The sequence below is a fragment of the Mobula birostris genome, chromosome 25 (assembly GCF_030028105.1).
Source record: "Mobula birostris isolate sMobBir1 chromosome 25, sMobBir1.hap1, whole genome shotgun sequence".
NCBI classification, from domain to species: domain Eukaryota; kingdom Metazoa; phylum Chordata; class Chondrichthyes; order Myliobatiformes; family Myliobatidae; genus Mobula; species Mobula birostris.
Window position 1 is genome coordinate 30,036,162 of NC_092394.1, and position 21,020 is coordinate 30,057,181.

At 38.8% G+C, this 21,020-nt stretch overlaps 1 protein-coding gene across 1 annotated transcript in view; it reads left to right on the forward strand.

The window, feature by feature from the left end:
• The window catches only part of LOC140187869 (double C2-like domain-containing protein beta), a 290,217-nt gene that overhangs the window by 39,429 nt on the left and 229,768 nt on the right, over nt 1-21,020 (forward strand). Inside the window, exon 2 of the mRNA XM_072243665.1 lies at nt 15,000-15,079. Coding sequence (XP_072099766.1) covers nt 15,000-15,079 — 80 coding nt within the window. The remainder of the gene's footprint in view (nt 1-14,999; nt 15,080-21,020) is intronic.

Genomic DNA, 21,020 nt, shown 5'->3' on the forward strand with positions numbered 1-21,020 from the left:
CAATACCATGTGCCCTAATTTTGCCCACTAATCTCCTATGTGGGATTTTATCAAAGGCTTTCTGAGAGTCTAGATACACTACATTCACTGGCTCTCCCTTGAAAACTTTCATAGTTACATCCTCAAAAAAAAAAAAAAAAAAAAAAAAAAATTCCAGAAGATTAGTCAAGCACGATTTCCCCTTCGTAAATCCATGCTGACTCAGATCGATCCTGTTACTGCTATCCAGATGTGTCGTAATTTCATCTTTTATAATTGACTCCAGCATCTTTCCCACCACCGACGTCAGGCTAACCAGTCTAAAATTCCCTGTTTTCTCTCTTCCTCCCTTCTTGAAGAGAGGGACAACATCAGCCACCCTCCAATCCATAGGAACTGATCCTGAATTTATAGAACATTGGAAAATGATTACCAATGCATCCACGATTTCTAAAGCCACCTCCTTAAGTACCCAAGGATGCAGACCATCAGGTCCCGGGGACTTATCAGCCTTCAGACCCAGCAGTCTATCCAACACCATTTCCTGCCTAATATAAATTTCCTTCAGTTCATCCATTACCCTAGGTCCTTTGGCCACTATCATATCTGGGAGATTGTTTGTGTCTTCCCTAGTGAAGACAGATCCAAAGTACCTGTTCAACTTATCTGCCATTTTCTTGTTCCCCATAATAAATTCACCCACTTCTGTCTTCAAGGGCCCAGTTTTGGTCTTAACTATTTTTTTCCTTTTCACATACCTAAAGAAGCTTTTACTATCCTCCTTTATATTCTTGGCTAGTTTACCTTTGTACCTCATTTTTTCTCCGCGTATTGCCTTTTTAGTTACCTTCTGTTGCTCTTTAAAAGTTTCCCAATCCTCCAGCTTCCCACTCGTCTTTGCTATGTTATACTTCTCTTTTATTTTTATACGATCCATTACTTCTCTTGTCAGCCACGGCCTCCCCTTACTCCCCTTAGGATCTTTTTTTCCTCTTTGGAATGAACTGATCCTGCTCCAGTACACATGACAAATTTGAACCTTGTACTGTATCCTGAAGTTGGTAAGAATGTGTCCTCAGTTAGAAGAGGAATATTTAATATGCTGTACAGTTGGTGAACAGATGTCATCAGTGGGGCCTGATTTAGGGAGGAGTGATTTTCTTCAAGCTCTTGGTGGTGACAGAGCCGGAAGAGGTGAGAAAATGTATTTCCAGTTTTGTTTTTGTTTCCTTGTGCAGTCGTCTTGCTCTTGATCCTGAGCATCTGCCTAAGGGAAAAACTTGCTTCCATTCTAGTCTTGTGTTCTGATTGATTATGCCAATTACACACTCCTCCACAGTTGGGGCTGGTTTCGTGAGTGGGTAATTAGTGAGGTAGCGGTATGTTCCTTCTCCCATTTAGTAAGTCACAGAATCGTAGAGCGCTAGTCCATGTCAAACTATTATTCTGCCTAGTCCCATCGACCTGCGCCTGGACTAGAGCCCTCTGTACTCTCCCATCCATATACTTGTACAAACTTAAATGTTGAAATCATACCTGCATCCGCCAATTCCACTGGAGGCTCTTTCCACACTCTCACCACCTTCTGAGTGAAAAAGTTCCTCCTTGTGTTGCCCTTAACCCTTCCCCTTTTGCCCTTAACCCTTCCCCTTTTGCCCTTAACCCTTCCCCTTTTGCCCTTAACCCTTCCCCTTTTGCCCTTAACCCTTCCCCTTTTGCCCTTAACCCTTCCCCTTTTGCCCTTAACCCTTCCCCTTTTGCCCTTAACTCATGACCTCTAGTAGTCTCACCTAATGATCAGTGGAAAAAGGCATTTTTGCATTGACTGTTTATACCATTCATAATTCCGGGCACTATTTTATCTATGTGCCCCTGAACTATGAACTAAAGGGTTTGAGCGCTATGCCATATGCTCCCTCTCATTGTCAGCAACCATGGGTCAGTGGGACTGCTAAGCTTTCTTATGAGGAGATTTTGAGAATAAGTTGTGAAATTTCCCCTCTATCCCCTGGCAATTTTTTCCTGTGGCAGAGCGTGGAATGAAGTCTTCAATGGCAGCGAAGGAGGATCCGAAAAGAATAATTAGAGCAGAAATCTTTTGGGCTCATTCTACACCCCCCACCCCACTCAGATCTCTTCCTGAAGCATTTCCTTGTTGCTGGGATCCATTCTCCAAATTCCCAGGTGGCAGTGACCTGCCTCACGACCTTAGCAGCTGATCAGAATCTTTCAGGTGTATCATCGCAATCTTGTACGATGTAAAATCTGTTGCTTTGCATCGGTAGTGGAGTGCAAAGATGTAAATTGTGTACGTAAAAGGAGTAATGAGATCAGTGTTCATGGACCATTCATAAATCTGACTCTGGGAAAGAAGCTGTTCCTGGATTGTTGAGTGTGGGTCTTGAGGCTCCTGTACCTCCACCTGTACAGTAGTAATGAGGACATGTCCTGGATGGTGAGAGTCCTTAATGAGGAATGCCACCTTCTTGAGGGACTGCCTGTTGAAGATATTCTTGATGAAGAGGGCTCTGCTCATGGTGGAGCTGACTGAGTCAGTTTTTTCTTACTGGAGTCTTGGCTATTTTGGCAAGAAGTCAGAAGGATACAAACTAATAATGCACATGAATTAAAATTGGTTCAGGTTCTTTCCATAAAGAATCAGATTTCTGATATTTTCTTTCTGTAGCATTTGACTGGAATGTTCCTGGCAACGTCATTCCTGACGGTGTCGGAGAATTTTTAGCATCAGTAAAGACACTGGACTGAGAACAACTGTCAATTGTATTGAATTTATAAGCTGCTTGATCTCTTCAGACATTGATTTAATGTCTACGCTATTTGTAACAAAGTTAGTGAAGGTAACAAAATCTGCCTTTACTGCACTCTTAAGTATTCCATTATTTTAACATTCTATATCAAAATTTCCAACCTGTTGATGGTACTTGCTGATCAATGGCAAAGAATCAATTCATTCAAAAAAAAAATTACCAACTGTTCAGTCTGTCTTCACTATTCAGTTAATATTCCAACAACCAGGTACTTCGTTTTGCACACAATTAAAAGTAATCTGTGCAAGTCTATGGATTTTGACATTGAATAATGTTAGTTGAAAAACAATGGTGGTTGATCAATATGACTAACCGATATGAACATAACAGTAACTCTTGGTTATGCAGGATTAAACCTATTCAGATTTGATTTTCTCAAGAATCCTTTGGGATACAGTTAGTGAGTATCATGACCATGCAAATTGCTCTGTAGATATCATCGCTCATTATGGGACCTTGCATTGAACTATTTAAAATATTGAAATGATAACACCATTAGAAATGGGAACATGCGTAGACGATATGGTCCGCCATTCAGAAAGATCCTAGCTGATCTGATCTTTGTCTTAGCACCACTCTCCTGCCTTTCCCATAATTCCTAACATCCTTGGAGACCAAGAGCCTAGAATGGATTCACTGATATATCTTCCTCAGCTCTCTGGAGTAGAGAATAACAAAGGTTTAAAAATAAATTTCTTGTCTGTCTTAAATGGGCATGGGAATCTGAATGTGTATGTCCTAGAAATGGAAAAGGCATGGCAGAAGTGAGCCATAAATTGTGATCCTTCAAATATTTGCTCCCATTGGATTTGAAAGTTTAAAAAAAAAAGGATGACCATTCAAAAAAGTTGAGAAAATTATAAACTAGCACAAAGCAATCACTGGAACATTTGGAATTCATTATTTATCACTGATAAGAGGACATGAAAATTCATATTATCAATCGGGTGAGTCAGCAAGATTTTGTGAAAGGAATGTCATATTTTACCTGTCTAATACATTTTTGAAGCTAGATCTATTTGAACAGGTAGGAAAAAGTTGAGGATTTAATATATTTGGATTATAAAAAGACATTTTGATAAGTTATTGCATAAACGATTGTTATATATAAATTTGCAGGGTTAAAGTTAGTATAGAAGTGTGTATGGATAGAGGACTTGGTAAAAGTTTAAAAACAGATTAGAAATGTACAAGCTCTGTTCTGGTAAGAGGGCTGGTATTGGTGAAATGTCAAAGATTATTGCTAGGATCTTGGCTACCTACAATATACATTTGTGATGGATGAAGGAATTGTTTGTAATGTAGCTATCTCTGGTGATGATACGAAATTAGAAAGTAAACTATATAGTTTATAAAGGAACATTGATGGATTAAATGATTGGTCAGGAAGATTGAAAATGAAGAAAAATGAAGGCATACAAGGAAGAACATTTAAAAAAGGTTTAGTATCTTAGTATTAGTGCTCATGGGAATATAGATCTCCTTAAACCCAAAACACAGGAAATTAATAACTCAGCAAGCAACTGCAAAGGCAAATCGCTTGTGCACATTAATTTCAAAGAAGTGAAATAAGAGTTTGAAATCTTACCACATTTTTTGGCTTAAATGAGACCATGCTGTATGCAGTTTTGGTCCCCTTATCCAAGAAAGGTATAATTGTTTAGAGGTAGTGGAGTGAAAGTTTGCCAAGTTATTTCCTGGGATGAGAGGCTTCTTTTATAAGGAGAGTTTTGGAAGTGTGGCCCTGAAGTTTAGATGAATTAGACATGTATCCATTCTAAACATGGATGCTGAGGGGCTCTCTTGTGTGCTGATGAATGGAAGCCGACCTGCCTGAACTTGTCTGACCCCAAGGACTCTGGTGCTGTAAACCTTCTTTGCATAGGAGTGATTTGAGAAACTATGTCAGTTCCTTTACCTTTCCCAGATTCCTTTAACAAATCTCACCCTGCACTTTGAAGCTTGTTGGCTACATCCCCTCCTGATCTGCTGGCCTCGGCCACCCTTGCTTTAGCTATTAAAATTCCAGCCCAACTTTCCCTACAACTATTGGTTACTAGTTGAATGCCCCCCACCCCACAGCCACTGACTCTCCTCTCCTGTCTGCCATCAAGCCCTCAATGTTTCTCAGCCACTAATCACCCTCATCCTCTACTGATCCCTAACTGCCTTTGTTTCCATACCTGGTGACTTCTTACAGCTGTCCTCCCTCTGATCCTGTGCTGAATACCAGAAACGCAAAGAGCAAAATTCCACTGAGTGGATACTTGGAATAGAAAACTATTGTTATGAGAAGATAGAGATGTATTCATTAGAGCAGAGAAATCTAGGTGGAAACTTAATTGGCTTCTAAAAGTGTGAAGGTTTTTGATGAGTGAATCAGGCTGGGTGAGTCATGGCAATTATTTATCTTTTCAAAATTACTTTTAAGTGCGAGAGGAGATAAACAAGCACCAATTTCTTTCTACAGAAGTTTATCCGAATTTGGAACTTTTAACTATGGGAGCAGTTAATGCATCAGTTGCTAAAGAAAAAGTGGAAGTGAAGCAGAGTTTAACATCATATAGAAAGAGAACTGGTTACTGGAATGAACTTTAAATTGTTCTGAGAAAGAGCCATCACACACTGGACTGAATGTTCTTATCTTGTTTCTTTCTATTGTGGAAATTTTTTCCCCTTGTGTTAAACTGCTCAAGGGGAAATAAAAGCAGAGTTCACCTTAATATAATTGGAGCAATAAACAATGTTGTTTCTCATTAGGTAAGAAATATTCTATGATTAATACGGTAATTGTTTAAATGACAATAATGCCATAGTAAATTAGCTGCTACTTGCAGACTTGGACCAACCTTGCATTGCACTATGCCATCAGCATCTTAATGTTTTGCATGATAAAAGGTGCTGAATTTATTAATAAATTGGCAAAATTACCTCTTCATGCTGGAGAGAACTCCAATGCAAGGAATACCTATTATTGAAAGTAGTGAAAGTAAGTATCTGCACACGAGTTTTATTTCTGTCAGGGAAAGCCATCCAAATACTGCCATTGAACAATACAGTGGAATTAGATTTAGATTGCTAGTGTGGAAAGTGGAATGACTGCTGGTAATTTGTACTTTCCACTTCTCAATATTTTCTATCTCTATAATCCCTTGAGACCAAAAATTTTTCTTTTTGAGATCTTTGTCCTCTTCTATTTCTGGTCTTGGAAACTTTGCTGATCTTTAACCACTCACCATTGGAAAGTGTACCATCAACTGACTAGATTCTTAAGTTCTGCAATTCCCTTCACTTCCTTTGAAATCCTTAACATTGGTCCTTGACCAAGCTTTTAGTTGCCTACCCTAATATCTTTGTGTAGAAAAGGAGAGAAATTGCCTTTAAACTCACGAGAGAGCGTAGGCCATCAACTTTTTGCTGTTGATGTTTCTGTAGCAGGAAATTTTTTTTATGAGGTCGAGTTCCTAGCTCGATGCTCAACCCAGCACGGATAGAAAGCGTGCACGGGAGCTGGCTGGATTCAAATTTGGGACCTTCTGCCCCAAAGTACAGCGCTGATGCCACTATGCCACCAGCTGTCCAAATATCTTTGTGAACTTGTTGCTAAGTATTTTGGTTTATTGTTGCTGGGTCTTCAAGTTGAGGGAGCTGTTGCTTTCCAGACAAAACTTTTCTCTTTCCATAATCCAGAGCAAAAGTGATAACAAGTGCACAAAGTCCAAATAACAGCCACTTTGTTTTTCCATTGGCATTGTTGACCATCACACAAATGAAAATCTAGCACTGTATGGTACTGGGGTTTAAGGTGTAAGGATGGAGGCAGAGCCAACATAAAGATTTTCATGATTAAAACCACTAGGCAAGGTCAAAGAGTGGGAAATAAAGATCTGGAAAATACCATTTTATGTAAATAAATGCTGAGGCCTCAAAGATGAGACAAAAAGAAGGCACAGCTTCACACCATAAACTGTTGTCGAAATCTCTCTAAATGTAGATCCAGAGCCAAGACTTTCAGATCTTGATTCTGAGCCAGACTGGGTGCAATTTTAATTTTTATTGATTTCACTTGCCCATTGCATCAAGCAGCCAAGTTCTCAATGACTCTCAAAGGAATTAAATTTGTCTCTCCTTCAAAAATTCATCATACAAGCCTGGATTTTGGGAGGTGATTAGAGTTTAAATATATTGCATGTGGCTTCAGTTTACCTTGGCACATCGGAATGCATGTGAACGTTCATCTCTGGAAAAGCAGATTATCATTTCCAAAATAATAGCCTATTAAGAATGATCTCACAGGAGCTTTAAACTTCAACTCAATGCATACCAGTTCCTTAGACTTCCTATAGTTTAGCAGTGAAATCAAGAGCATAGAAGTGGCTGAAGAGCTGACAGGCAAAGCTCTCCCGAATTACCGAAGTCTCTTACTTTAACGACTCTGTAGAAGGATTTGCTCACTGACATTTTAGTGGGAGATGGGTAAATACTTTGAACAAACTTCTAAAAGTTAGTTAGTGAGATAAATATTCCCAATGGGTTCTTAATTTCCAATAAAGTGCATTGCAAAATGCTCAGACTGATGTACACGAGGAACTAAACAGAATATGCAAATACTTAAAAGTATATGAAAGTTCAATAGTACTAATCTACTGATCTTTCATTGAGGGTGGGCATTGAGGAAGAGTAATGTGATGCTCTACTCTATTTCATGAATTGTTCAGGACAAACTGTAAACCATTTTCTGACATCCTTTATGAAGGCTGTGTCCAAAACATGGATCTAACTTCCCCTCTCAAGCATTCTGTGGTGGTGTGATCCCACATGCTTTTTCTCAATCTATTTCAATTGATAACTAACACCACATAGATGTCCATGCCTACCCACCCCACAAATATATTTTGATATGCTTGAGAAGTCTCAAAACCCATTCGATCCATGAAATAGTACTCTTGGTGGTGTGTTTTGTGTTCCTGGCAGACTGTGTACTGTTAGCTGACTCGTTTTGATGGGTATCATTGTACAAACCATGATCTTTGTTTTTTTTTCAATAATCCTAACATCTGCATCTTTCCTAAACCTGTATAATGGTTATTTGAGCGACTTTATGATCTGCTTAAATGCAGCTTTGATTTGTGAACAACTCGGGGTATCTGTGATGGAATGGTCTGTTATGATATTAAATGCCAATGCTAGCTGCCAGCAGAAGAATATGGACAGAGAGGCTTGGTGTACTGGAAGCTGAGATGGTGTTCGGAATGGCGTAAGGGAGCAGTTCGAAAGAGTTGAAATGATGCCTATATCAGTCAGTGGATGATTCTGTCACTATGTATGTTTTCCCTGAATTGAGAGGGTCATTACTAAATCCACAAATATAGAGCCACACCTCTGAGAATCATTTCTTGGGCTAACTTTAACCATACCTAGACTTCACTGGCAGACTTCATTCCATTAGCAGAGCATATTACACCCCGCCTGCCATATGTGTACTGTGTTTGCACAGCCCATAATGTGGTGCATTTATCAAATATCACATTTTGCCATGTCCTTTAAAATAGTTGAAATCATCATATCTGCTCAACCTGATGTTCAGGAAGCATGGGCATAATATGCTGATGCACTGTCCGGGTTAAAACCAACTGTGAAATGTACTGAAAACGCTGATGTTTCTGCGTGCTCCTAAACCTCTCCATAATCCCCGTTTCCAAAGGTCAGCACATTAAAATTCAGCCCATGTATTCAAATCAGTGAGAAAATCAGGAGAATATTTTGCTCCTTGGCTGCTTGTTAATACTTGGTGCTGTTTCCCAGGGTCTGAATCTTATCCAGGAAAATAAATTAAGCTAAGCTTAATTTCTGGTGCTGAAAATGTTTGAAGAAAGGCAAAAGGACCTCAAGGTAAAGGCCAGTTTGAAGTTTAATCACTGATCTGGTGATCTGACAGAAGAAATTGATTGATTATTACTGAATTGCCTTCTTAAGATTGAACCACTTTTATCTCCATTTTGATCTCCTTGGTACATAGAGTAAAAAAACAACTGTACCATCAAGCAATGTGCTCATGGGAATTATGAAAACATTGGAAGGTTGATTTAAGGGTTCTGCTATCGAAAGGTAACTGATGAAACAGTGCTGAAGTCTAGACATGAGAATTTTTCTTGCAATTACATTAGGCAAGATATTGTGTTTGAAGAAGCTGTGGAGACCAAATATGGGAGGGGAAGTCATACGTCTATGGCCACTACTGAAGCAGTGAAAGTAATTGGGTTGTCTTGGTAAATCTATGTTTAGGAACCACATTGCTTAATTAGGTGTCAAGAAAAATTCCCATAAAGTCATTATTTCATTTCATAAAAATTACACCTGTTCCTCTATTGATTAAATTGCCCTTTTAATCTGAAGGTTGAGCTATTTTCATATTTAAAAAAAAAATAACACAACTATTAAATGTTTTCAAATGAAACAATATATTGCTTTCCTGTGAAGTTTGCATGGAAAGAAGGAGTACCCTAGATATCACTGAGAATGGATGTGATATATAATGGTCTAACAGAAAAATCTGCAATTTACCTCGTCTCTGTACCAACCATGATGCCAAATTAAACCAAAAATTATCTGCCTGAACATGATCCATATCTCAACCTACTCTGTATTTTCATGTGCCTGTCAAAATGCCTGATAAATGCCACTATCCCCTCTGCTTTCACTACTAACCCTGGAAGCTCATTCCAGCTATCTACCACTTAATTCTCCAGATTTCAATATTTCTACCCTGGAATAAAACAACTATCTACCTTTGCCTCTCAGGATTCTCCTTGACCTCCAACACTCCAGCAAAATCAATCCACGATTGTCCAGCATCTCTTTATAGCTAATACACTCTAATTTGGGCAACATCCTAGTGAATATCTATCTTCATGTCCTTCCAGTATTGGGGCAACCAGGATAATACTTCAAATATGGACTAACCAACACTTTCTACAGCTGCAACATGACCCGCCAGCTCTTACACTGGGTGCTTCAACCAATAAAAGCAAGTATGCCATACACTGTCTTACTGTCCCCATGATCCATACCTTACTGTAATACTGTTTTGTGTATCACATCCATTCTCAATGATATCCAGGGTACTTCCTCTTTCCAAGCAAATTTCATAGCAAAGAAATGTTTATTTTTAATTTTAAAACAATTTTAATGGTTGTTATATTTTTATCAAAATAGCTTAACTTTCTACATGAAACTTTTTGGGAGCAATGGCCTTGGACCCTGAGATCCCTTTTTACATGAATGCTCCTTAGAGTCCTGCTGGTTACTGCACACCTTCCCCTTGTATTTGACTCTTGAAATGCAACACTGGACTTGTCTACACTAAGCTCTGTTATAAGAATCACACCTTGTAATAATGGTCAGGGAGGCACAGAGAGAATCTGTAATTACTGACAATTATCTTTACTGTCTCAATAGAAAAACAACGATATACCTGTGTGCACACCTAAGTTTTCCTGATTTTTCCATGAACTGTCAAAGAATAGGAAAGATATTACCAGTTGAAAAGGAATCTTTGTTGCTACTCACATATTCCTTATAATCCCGTCCATGAATCTCCACGTCTGTAGAGTACCTCACATCCATGATGGTAAATCTCCTGCAGAGTCATTGCTGCCTGCACACTTGAAGCATCAGCTTTTATATTCATTTCTTACTAATTCCAATATTGCATTTCAGTGTCATTGGCTACAGGTCATGTATCTGACCTTTAACACATTTTGTATTGGCTGTGCTCCAAGCCAGTATCCATTTACTGAGCTCTTCCCAACAAGTGACAGTCAGTAATTTATGGCTCTTTGTTCTCAATCAGCAACCAGCTTGAATCACGCATGGCAAATACAGACCGCAACAGTCAAAAACCTGCATGTTATATCCAACCAAAGCACATTACTTATTGGGAAATGATCCCTAGTCCAGCAGATTAACTGGAGCATAATTGTGTCGACTTTAAAACACTCGTCAAGCCAAGTGACTTAAGCTCACAAAATGGAGAACACAGTCTCTTCATAAAATGGCAGCCTCCATCTCCTTCCTCAGGGCAAGAACAAAGACAATTAGTCAGTCTGCTTCCACTGTCCTTGGTTCATTCAAATTCACTGGTAGACGGTAGTTTGTTTTTCTGACCAACAGTGACATCTGCCATTTCTCTGACCACATCCTCAACTGATCTGCACTCAGTAGCTACTTTATTGGGCACCCCCTGCACCAAATTGGCCACTGAGTGTGTTTGTGGTCTTCTGCTGCTATAGGCCATCCACTTCAAAGTTAGTTGTGTTGTGCATTCAGAAACGCTCTTCTGCACACCCTTGTTGTAGTACGCGGTTATCTGAGTTACTGTCACCTTCCTGTCAGCTTGAATTAGCCTGGCCTTTCTCCTCTGTCCTCTTTCATTAATGAGGTGTTTTTGCCCAAGGAACTGCCATTCACTGGATGTCTCCTTTTTTTTTTTTTGTTTTTCACAGCATTCTCTGTAAAATCTAGAGACTGTGTGAAAATCCTAGGAGATCAGCAGTTTCAGAGATGATCGAATCATCCTGTCTGCACCAACATAAACCCATGATCAAGGTTACTTAGATGACATTTATTCCCCTATTCTGATATTTGGTCTGAACAACAACTGAACCTCTTGACCATGTCTGCATGCTTTTATGCAGAGTTGCTGCCAGGTGATTGGCTGATTAGATGTTTGCATCAATGAGCATGTGTACAGGTGTATCTAATAAAGTGGCCATTTTATATCCACATTTAGGTTAGACTGATGAGGAAACATTGAGAATTCACCAGTACAGAAGGAGGCTGTTCAGCCTGTTGAGATTGCATCAACTTTATCAAAGTACCTTTTATTCATAGCACTCAACTACACTGACAGTGCTGCTAAAAATTACTTTTACAAACATTCTGCCAAAAACAATTAAATCTACACCCAAAATATAATGACATTTTAAAAATAATGCAATGTGATTCAATTAGTCAAGATTGGGGAAAAAATCATTAAAAAAAACTCCTACAATCTTATTTTGCTGCAAGGTCAAACCGTCAGCTAGCTTATGACCGTGCTAATGGGATATGGATATTGGCATTATGTTTTTGCAGCAGGGCATTTTGTTTTTCTATGCATGTGCATGTTCATGGCAGCTTGTCAATGTTGCTTTTGCTTGTGTTGAAGAGTAAAAACAGTGCATCTTGTATTGTTTGGAATTCAAATATTTTTAATGTCTCTGTTATTTTGTATCAGATGTCATATTCTCCTTCCTCTTTTCCCGAAGGCATTGACTAAATCTGATGTAGATTCAAAGGTGTTTGCAATTAATGTACTGCTGTTATGGCCATTTTTCAAGCATGGGATTACATTGTCATTGTTAATGGTTCTGTTAACCATAATTATGTCACAACCGAGATCCATTTTGTCCACACATAGTCATCTTCTAGTACAGTGTTGTTGGATGATAAATGATGCCAGGAAAGCTGGGGCCAATTATATTGGGATTTCCAAACAATCAAGTCAATCCTAATTTGTATGACTTCTATCACACTGAACATTATACTTACCCAAAAAAAACATCTGCTCCAGAATCTACAGACTCTGATCCCATGGGTTTTAACCCTGTCAGGAATACCAAAACCACAGTAGCATACATTGAAGATTGTAGCACCTGTCTACCATAGGAGACCTCTTGTGTACCTTGTCCATTTCAGACCTGCCATGCAGATTCCACTAGAATTGTAAGTAGAGGAAGCTTAATACTTTTAGCTAACTTTCATGGTTCCAAGTTATTTTCTGAGACTGCACAGTATCTAGATCTGTTTCTTTCCCTGTGTAACCACTTCCACTGTCTTGCAGGCAATCAACTTAATCTGACTTTTTTTTTTGCCAAATTGCAGTTTTCCATGGGACACTGTCTAAAATTTAATGCTAATACTTCACATTTAACCTGGTCAAATTCATCAGATTAACCCACTGTCAAAAAAGGATGTAGGCCAAAAGGCAGATAACTATACACCAGTTAGTTTAGCATCTGTAATTTGGACAATACTTGTAGCTATCATTAAAGAAGAAACAGTGAGGCACCGGGGGGAAAATGTATCCATCAGGAAAACACAGCAGGGAATCAGCAAAGGAAGGTACAGTTTGACAAACTTACTAGAGTTCTTCGAGGATATAACTAGCTCAGTGGATTGAGGGGAACAGATGGACATTACTTGGATTTCCAGAAGGCTTTTGATAAGGTGCCACATAAAAGACTTATCCATAAGATAACGATGCATAGAGTTGGGGTGATCTAATAGCATGGATAGAGAATTCGTTAACCAATAGAAAGCAGAGTTGGGATACATGGGTGTTTCTCTGGTTGGCAGTGAGTGGTGTATTGCAGGGCTTGGTGCTGGGCCTGCAACAGTTCCAGATATTCATTAACGATGAATGTTGGTAAATGCGAGGTCATCCACCTTAGAAGGAAAAAATAGAAGATCAGATCATTATTTAAATGGTAAAAAATTGCAGTATGCTGCTGTGCAGAAGGACTTGGGAGTGTTTGTGCATGAATTACAAAAGGTTGGTTTGCAGGTGCAGCAGGCTATCAAGAGGGCAAATGGAACGTTGGCCTTCATTACTAGAGGGATTGAGTGTAAGAGCAGGGAGTTTATGCTGCAACTGTATAGGGTACTGGTGAAGCTGCATCTGGAGTACTGCATGCAGTTCTGGTCTCTTTCCTTGAAGGATATACTGGCTTTGGTGGTGGTGCAGAGAAGGTTCACCAGGTTGATTCCAGAGATGGGGGGGAATTAGACTATGAGGAGAGATTAAGTCACCTGGGACAGTACTTCGCTGGAATTCAGAAAAATGAGAGGAGATCTTATAGAAACACACAAAATTATAAAAGGATAGATAAGGTAGAGGCAGGAAAGTTGTTTCCACTGGTAGGTGAGACTAGAACTAGGGGACATAGCCTCAAGATTCATGGAAGTAAATTTAAGATGGAGATGAGGAGGAACTGCTTCTCCCAAAGAGTGGTGAATCTGTGGCATTCTCTGCCCAATGAAGCAGTGGAGGCTACCTCAGTAAATATACTTAAGGTAAGTTGGATAGATTTTTGCATGGTCGGGGAATTGAGGGTTATGGGGAAAAGGCAGGTAGGTGGAGATGAGTCCATAGTCAGATCAGCCATGATCTTATTGAATGGTGGAGCAGGCTCAATGGGCCAGATGGCCTACTCTTCCTATTTATGTTATGTTATAACATTGCTTATATGAGATACAGTGAGGTTCCATGCTCACAAGACCATCAGGAGCTCCTAGAATTGGTTGGGAGCAGCAGAAAACAGCTGCATGCCAAATTCTGGATGTTACACCAAGTTGCCATTAGGTTTGTAGAGTGACCCTAGCGGAGCTCATAGTTTTCCAGCATCTGCAGTGTCTGTGTCAGATGAATTTCAAGGTTTACTTTAAGTTGCAAAGGGGTTGACTTAATTTCTCAATTCTGTCTAGCCCTTGTGAATGTTGATGCTTTTTTTTAAACAGGGGGGCACAGGAATCAGCAAAGTTGTAATTTTTTTGCCCCCTCAATGATGTAGCACTTCTGATAGCTGACACAAACTCCAATTCACTCCACTTCTTCCTTTTATAGTTGTAATTCCATGAAATTTTCATACTTCCGCCTGCACATTTATTCTAACTCAGTGAACACATACTACTTCATGCTGGTGTTGAATGCTGCAATTTTCCTCCTGCTCTTAATACCTTTCAGTATTACATTTGATCTCTGATTGCACTGGCAAAAGCAATGGAATTGTAAATATTGATGCTTATTTTCAATTTTAACATGATCTCTATTTGGTGCACTTATCCAAAGCATGCTCTTGCATTGGAAATTATACACATTACCGATGAATTTAATAAAAACTTAAATTTTATGTGATAAGTTAATACAATTAAAACTTAAGGGAATTGGACGTGATCTGCATCATGTAGAATAAAAATGTCTGAACTTGTATGTAACTGTGCTTAACCTTGGGTGTGCATGAATAATTGTTTATTGATTAGAATGTCACCTTACTTTTCACCATGGGATATTCTTGGGTATTTGCAAATTACAATTTTTATTTGGTGTTTATTTTTTTGCTGATGGTAAAGCCATCTCCTTTCCTTTTCCAGCCACCCTGGGTACATTAGATTTCAGTTTGCTGTACGACCAAGAAAACAATGCTCTCCATTGCTCAATAAATAAAGCCAAGGTACGTAAACTTAGAACATTGCACAAAACAAAAAATCTGTTTGTAGGTGTCACTGTCCTTTGATTTGGTTTTAAATTTTCTAATGCATGCATATTAATCATTTATTCTCACAATGTATGACAGATAATTAAGTTAAAGCTGTCTAATTTAGTAGATATTATACTGGTTGTGAGAGATATAACAATTTGACAATAGAATTTACACATCCTGCTCTGCCTAATCTAAAGATTTGTATCAGTCTTAATATCAGAATTATTTCTAATACTAATTAGTTCCATCTCCTTGGCTGCCTTCTCCTTGATAAACAACTAAATATTTCAGTTCCGCTTCCTTCCAAGAAATAATTCACCAGCAAAACCAATATCATATCCAAAGCTTTCACTCAAGCCTAAAACGTTGCAGTATCACCTCCAGGTTGGCCTTCTCTAGTGTTCTCCTTGGTCCTCCCTGATTCCCATCTCCATAAACTCCTGATTATCCAGAATCCATCTTGGGTACTGGCTTACAAAGTACCTGGGATATCTTCAAGGAGCGGTGTCTCAGAAAGGCAGTGTCTATTATTAAGGACCCCCAGCACTCGGGGCATGCCCTCTTCTCATTGCTACCATCAGGTAGGAGGTACAGAAGCGTGAAGGCACACACTCTGCCATTCAGAAACAGCTTCTTCCCTTCTGCCATCCGATTCCTAAATGGATATTGAACCTGTGAAAACTACCTCACTTTTTAAATGTATATTATTTCTGTTCTTGCATGATTTTAATCTGTTCAATATAAATATGCAGTTATTTATTTATTTATTCTAGATTATGTATTGCATTGAACTGCTGCTGCTAAGTTAACAGATTTCATGTCACATGCCGGTGATAATAAACCTGATTCTGATTGTTTTGCATCACATTGACAACAGCAGCTAACTGAAATGATCCTATCCTTCCTAAAGCCATTGTGCCTTTTAGAACTGACTTCAAGGTTCTTGGAGTCCCATTTTAATTCTGCAAATGGCCTCGTATGCCGTTCTTTTGAATGTATTACTTTAATATTTGTCCTGACTTTAAAATTTTTTTCTGAGTTTTGATGACTCATCTAGATTACTTTCCAACACACACAAAATGCTGGAGGAATTCAGCGGGCCAGGCAGCATCTATAGAAAAGAGTGAATAATCACCATTTCAGGCTGAGACCCTTCATCAGTCCTGATGAAAGGTCTCAGCCCGAAATATTGACTGTTTACTCTTTTCCATAGATGCTACCTGGCCTGCTGAGTTCCTTGAGCATTTCGTATGTGTTGTTTGGATTTCCAGCATCTGCAGATTTTCTTGTGTTCTGCATTACACTCCCTGACTTCCAACCACTCAGATGGTAAAGCTGGACTTGTCACACTCCCTTTTCCCCAAACCAGAGTTGGGTAGCCTAATCATCAAGCCTCTTTCCTCCCAAGTGAAGAGTTGCAGGGGACCTTGCCTTCAGCTAAACTATTTTGATTGAATTTATTCCAGTATGGTACAAGGAAATATTTAATAGTTCAATGAAATTTATTATGTCAATGTGGGATGTGGGAAATATTTTACTAGATTTTATATATTATATACATACACACTATAGATTGATCCCCATAAATTCAACACCCATCGTCCCATAAAATAGATAAAATTTATCTTTCAATTTTTGTCTCTGCTGGTATTGACCAGTTATTCCCCACCATCACTGTCACCATCACCTAATGCTGTGAGACATTTCTCTATGTAGATGTACTTTCACTACCCAGCAAAGCAATGAAAGGACAATACTCTTTGAAATGTATAAACCTTGCATTTAGTCACTTTCCTATTTAAAAAAAAAATTAATTTACCTTTTATTGCAATGGACTGAATAAAAGCTATTCCAATTCTCCAAGTCCGAGTCCACAGAGGTTATGAAATTAGATTCAGTGGATGCTCAATATGTGGGGAGAGAAACTTGAAAGGAATCAATTGAGATATAGTACTAATAACTTTATTATTAAGATATTGTATTAAATGTGGAAGTGAAAAACGTACTTTTAATAATGGCAATCCGAAGTAAAAGGCTGTTTTGAAGTAGAATAGAGAACTCTTGGTCATAAATTTTCAGTGTAACCAAAAGACCCTTGCTTGTCTGTCTTGATGTTGCTCAGCAACATCCTCTTCAGTAAAATTGTTATGCTTCTTTTAATCAAACAGTCTGACAAGAATCTGATCAATATTTCAGAAGAGTGGGAAACTCTGACATGCATCAGTGAATTTTTCCATGACCTTTCTCCATTAAATCAAAACAAGGGTCATGAATTCAAGATACTGTAATTCCATGTTCCAGGTCTGCAAATCGGGAAGATATTGAATTGTAACTTTCAAGCATTTGTTATTGTCGAGTCTGCATCATTTTCAAAGTAATGAATTATAATTACAGTAAATGTTCCAGCCGTTAAACCTAAATCAACACTTCACAATAAAATCTGGTTTTTGTGAGAATGTTACAATGGAATCAAGAACTACTGAGTATTGTGTGGAGAGTTGTGCTCTTATTTTTCTCCGCAAAAAAAATGTCTTTTTGTCACAGATGGATAACAATATTTGCAATTGTTGTACTTTTATTTCCCTTTAGCACCTCAAGATTATAAATTTCACTCAGCAAAATGAATGTCAACAATCATTCAAAAATATGCTATATTGAATTTTTATTTCGTGAGTAGTTGATGCAGCTGACACAAATGCAAAACTGACTTTGGCATCCAACTTCTGTTCTCTTTCTGTTTCTGATCAGAATGCTTTGCTTTCTGGGAGCTGTTACAATTTTGTTTGAAACAGTCAGTAGTGGTAATGAAAAGGAAGGCAACACTGGATTGGATCCAGATCAAAGCTACAGGCCCAGACTAAAACTGATGCTGGGGAAAACACCTAAAACTTGTCTTTGCCTTATTCTGGGAATAGATCGTGAATTAAACCAAAACCTAAGAATGGAGGTTGGCTATTCAGACTATTGCCAGAGGGCTTTGGGGTAAATCTTCAGTGCAACTTTTCTTTGCTCTCTGCACCTCTCTCTGTTTCGCCACACTCTCACTACCATAAATTCCACAGGGGCTGAAGTCAGAGTTGAACATCCATTAACTGTTGTCCTAGATACTAGCATGAGGTTAAACTTGATATTTTGGGGATGATGGGATTCACGACATTTCTAGCGAAGACTTTTCTTATTCCTTCCTGGTCCAAAATGACATGATCTTCATTCATACGCTCTCTGATTATTGCAAATTGAATCACGTGAGATTGAAAGCTGCTAGTTTTCCATTGCACTGCTCACATCCTCAGTTATCAGACTCTTTGCACAACCTTGCACCCACCCACCCCCATCCTGGAAGTTAAAGTATCTCAGAGCCTGGTTCATAGGGAAATACTTGGTTCCATAAAAATAAACTATTCAAATCAGTGGAATACTCCAAGTGTGATGACTGTCTAACTCGGATCCCTTAATATTCAGCTGTAGATTGCTGCAACTTTCCAAAAATTGGCACTCTGGGCACCAGTTTCTCTTGTGCCAATCGACAAAAAGTTGAAAACTTTTAAAGGATTTGAAGAAGAAAATCTAAATAAGAACATTCTTTTTGAGTTCTATGGTCTTGAAATACTTTCACGCAACTCAGAAGAAAATGCTATGAAGTTGGAAATCCGTCACTATCCCGACCTCTAGGTATCTTGGGGCTCATTGCAAAGTTTGATTCCTGACTCTTCAGTGGGATTATACTATCCTTTCTCTGTAATAAAATTTCTCTCAAAATAGCATCAACCATCATTCAACATGCAGCATTTGTCTCCAGTTTGAGTTTCAACTCCACTGGTCTGAGACATCACTATGCTTGCTTATCGAATAACTGAGTATTTAACCACTTCCATTCCCCTGAAGGGTCAAACATCATTTGTTTTCCTAGGACTTCAAATATAGCTTGACATGTGCCTTGCCGATAGAGGTCATGTTCACTGTCACTCTCTACTTCCTAGCCTCAGGATTGTTCTGGGCTAATTCTGCTGACCTGTCAAATCTCACAATTTGCTGCTCACTGAGGCAGCAGACAGGTCACCCAGACTCCATACTAGAGGAGAAAATATATATTTAATGTTTCCCTCAGACCACAGGATCAATCAGAGTGGGCGCAGAAAGTTTCCAGCAGTACAGGCTTCACCAATGTACCAGCATTCACAAACTGCTCTCTAGTGTTACTCTAGTGTTACTCTTCCTGAGCAAACTGTTACTAGGATTGTGAACCCAGGAGGATCTTGATGGCCTCCTTGCACAAAGGCACTCTCCTACACCTGCCCATCCTCCCTCACCTCTCAACTACTGCACACACCACCTCGCCTCTCAACACCTGCGGCATGCTTTGTGTGACAATTCCAGCCTGGAGCTGGGGAAAGTGCTGTTTCTATTGTATGTCCACTTAGCTGCTTTTTACGGAGATTACACCCATGAGGTTCAATGTTGAAGCTGCAAGGAATTACAACAAATCAATATAGTGCCATTACACTGAAACTGACACTGTATAGGGAAGCTTAACAATACCGTTGTGTAAACCTTGCAAAGGAAGATCGAGATCTTAATAGGACTTTTGCATGTATTAGGATGTGTCACAAAGCTATTTTATCTCATTTTTTAGGTACTAGAGTAACTTCTGAGTTTCTACAACAAATAGTTTCTGAATTGTCACTGAAGTATCTAAACGGGCTCCTTCTCCCCGGGGCAGAGGATTTGGAGAATTGATTTGAAATCTCTGCAAAGTGATTCTTTGACACTGAATCAAATGATACAACAGAGAATGAGGTCAGTCTGTCTAGGCTTGTTGGCAGCAATGTCCAGTTAATCATATTCCACTGCTCAATTCGTAATGAAAATGTGTACCTTCGAGCATTAATTTGATTTGCTTAAAAAAAAATACACCATTGAATTTGCTTAAGTACTTTTAAAAATGGGTTGGGGGCAGAACATGAGCAGGATTAGGCCAGTTCTGTTCTACAGTTCAACAAGGTCATCACTGGTCAACTAACTAGTACCTATCCCAATATCCCGATTCCACAAGTATCCAGAAATCTACTGCTCTCTTTTTTAACAGCAATGATTGTGTATCTATGGTCTTCCAGACTGGAGAATTCCAAAGACTGTTTAGTGAAGAAATTTTTCTGTACTTTGGCTCTAAATGGGTAATGCATATTTTGAGAATATGACACCCTAATTCTAGACATATCTAGGGGAGCATCCTTGTTGTGCTCTTTCAGACTTTTTGAATTGCTCAATGATGTAACTTAGTTCTTTAAGCTGTAGAGAATGGAGACTTGGCCAACTTAGTCACTCTTCGTATAACAGAAGAAACACCAGGAGCCAATCTGGTGAATTCTCACTCCACTCTGAAGTACATAACTACTTTAGATAAGGAGACAATCATAGACAATACTTCAGGTGTGGCTGAACCGAATCCCTTGTTTGAATGTGACTCAAAAACTCTCAAAATAAAGACCCACATATCACTTGTCTTCTAAAATGCTTTTAGCAGTTGCATGTGCACAAACATCCAAACATGAGCATCTTCCCATTTCTCACCTTTCAAAATTTGGAAACAATTCAGATGTGTAGTGCGGGTTTTTTTTTGATGGTTGGGTTGAGTTGTTCTCTGATCTTGGCAATTCATTGACAAATCTTTCTAGGTACGGGGGTGAACACAAATTTACAGTACACTGATGACACCTCGTACAGTGATGAAATGTTTGCAAATGAATTGCCAAAATCAGCGAACAACTCTATCCGACCTTTTATATAAAAAGTTCACCATTTGTTCTTTTTGTTTCAAAATCATAATTTGTTTTTCATTGCTACTGGTATCACCCATCCTTTTAAGCAGCATTTCATATCTCCCATTTGATTTGTCCTTTATTTTGCTCTG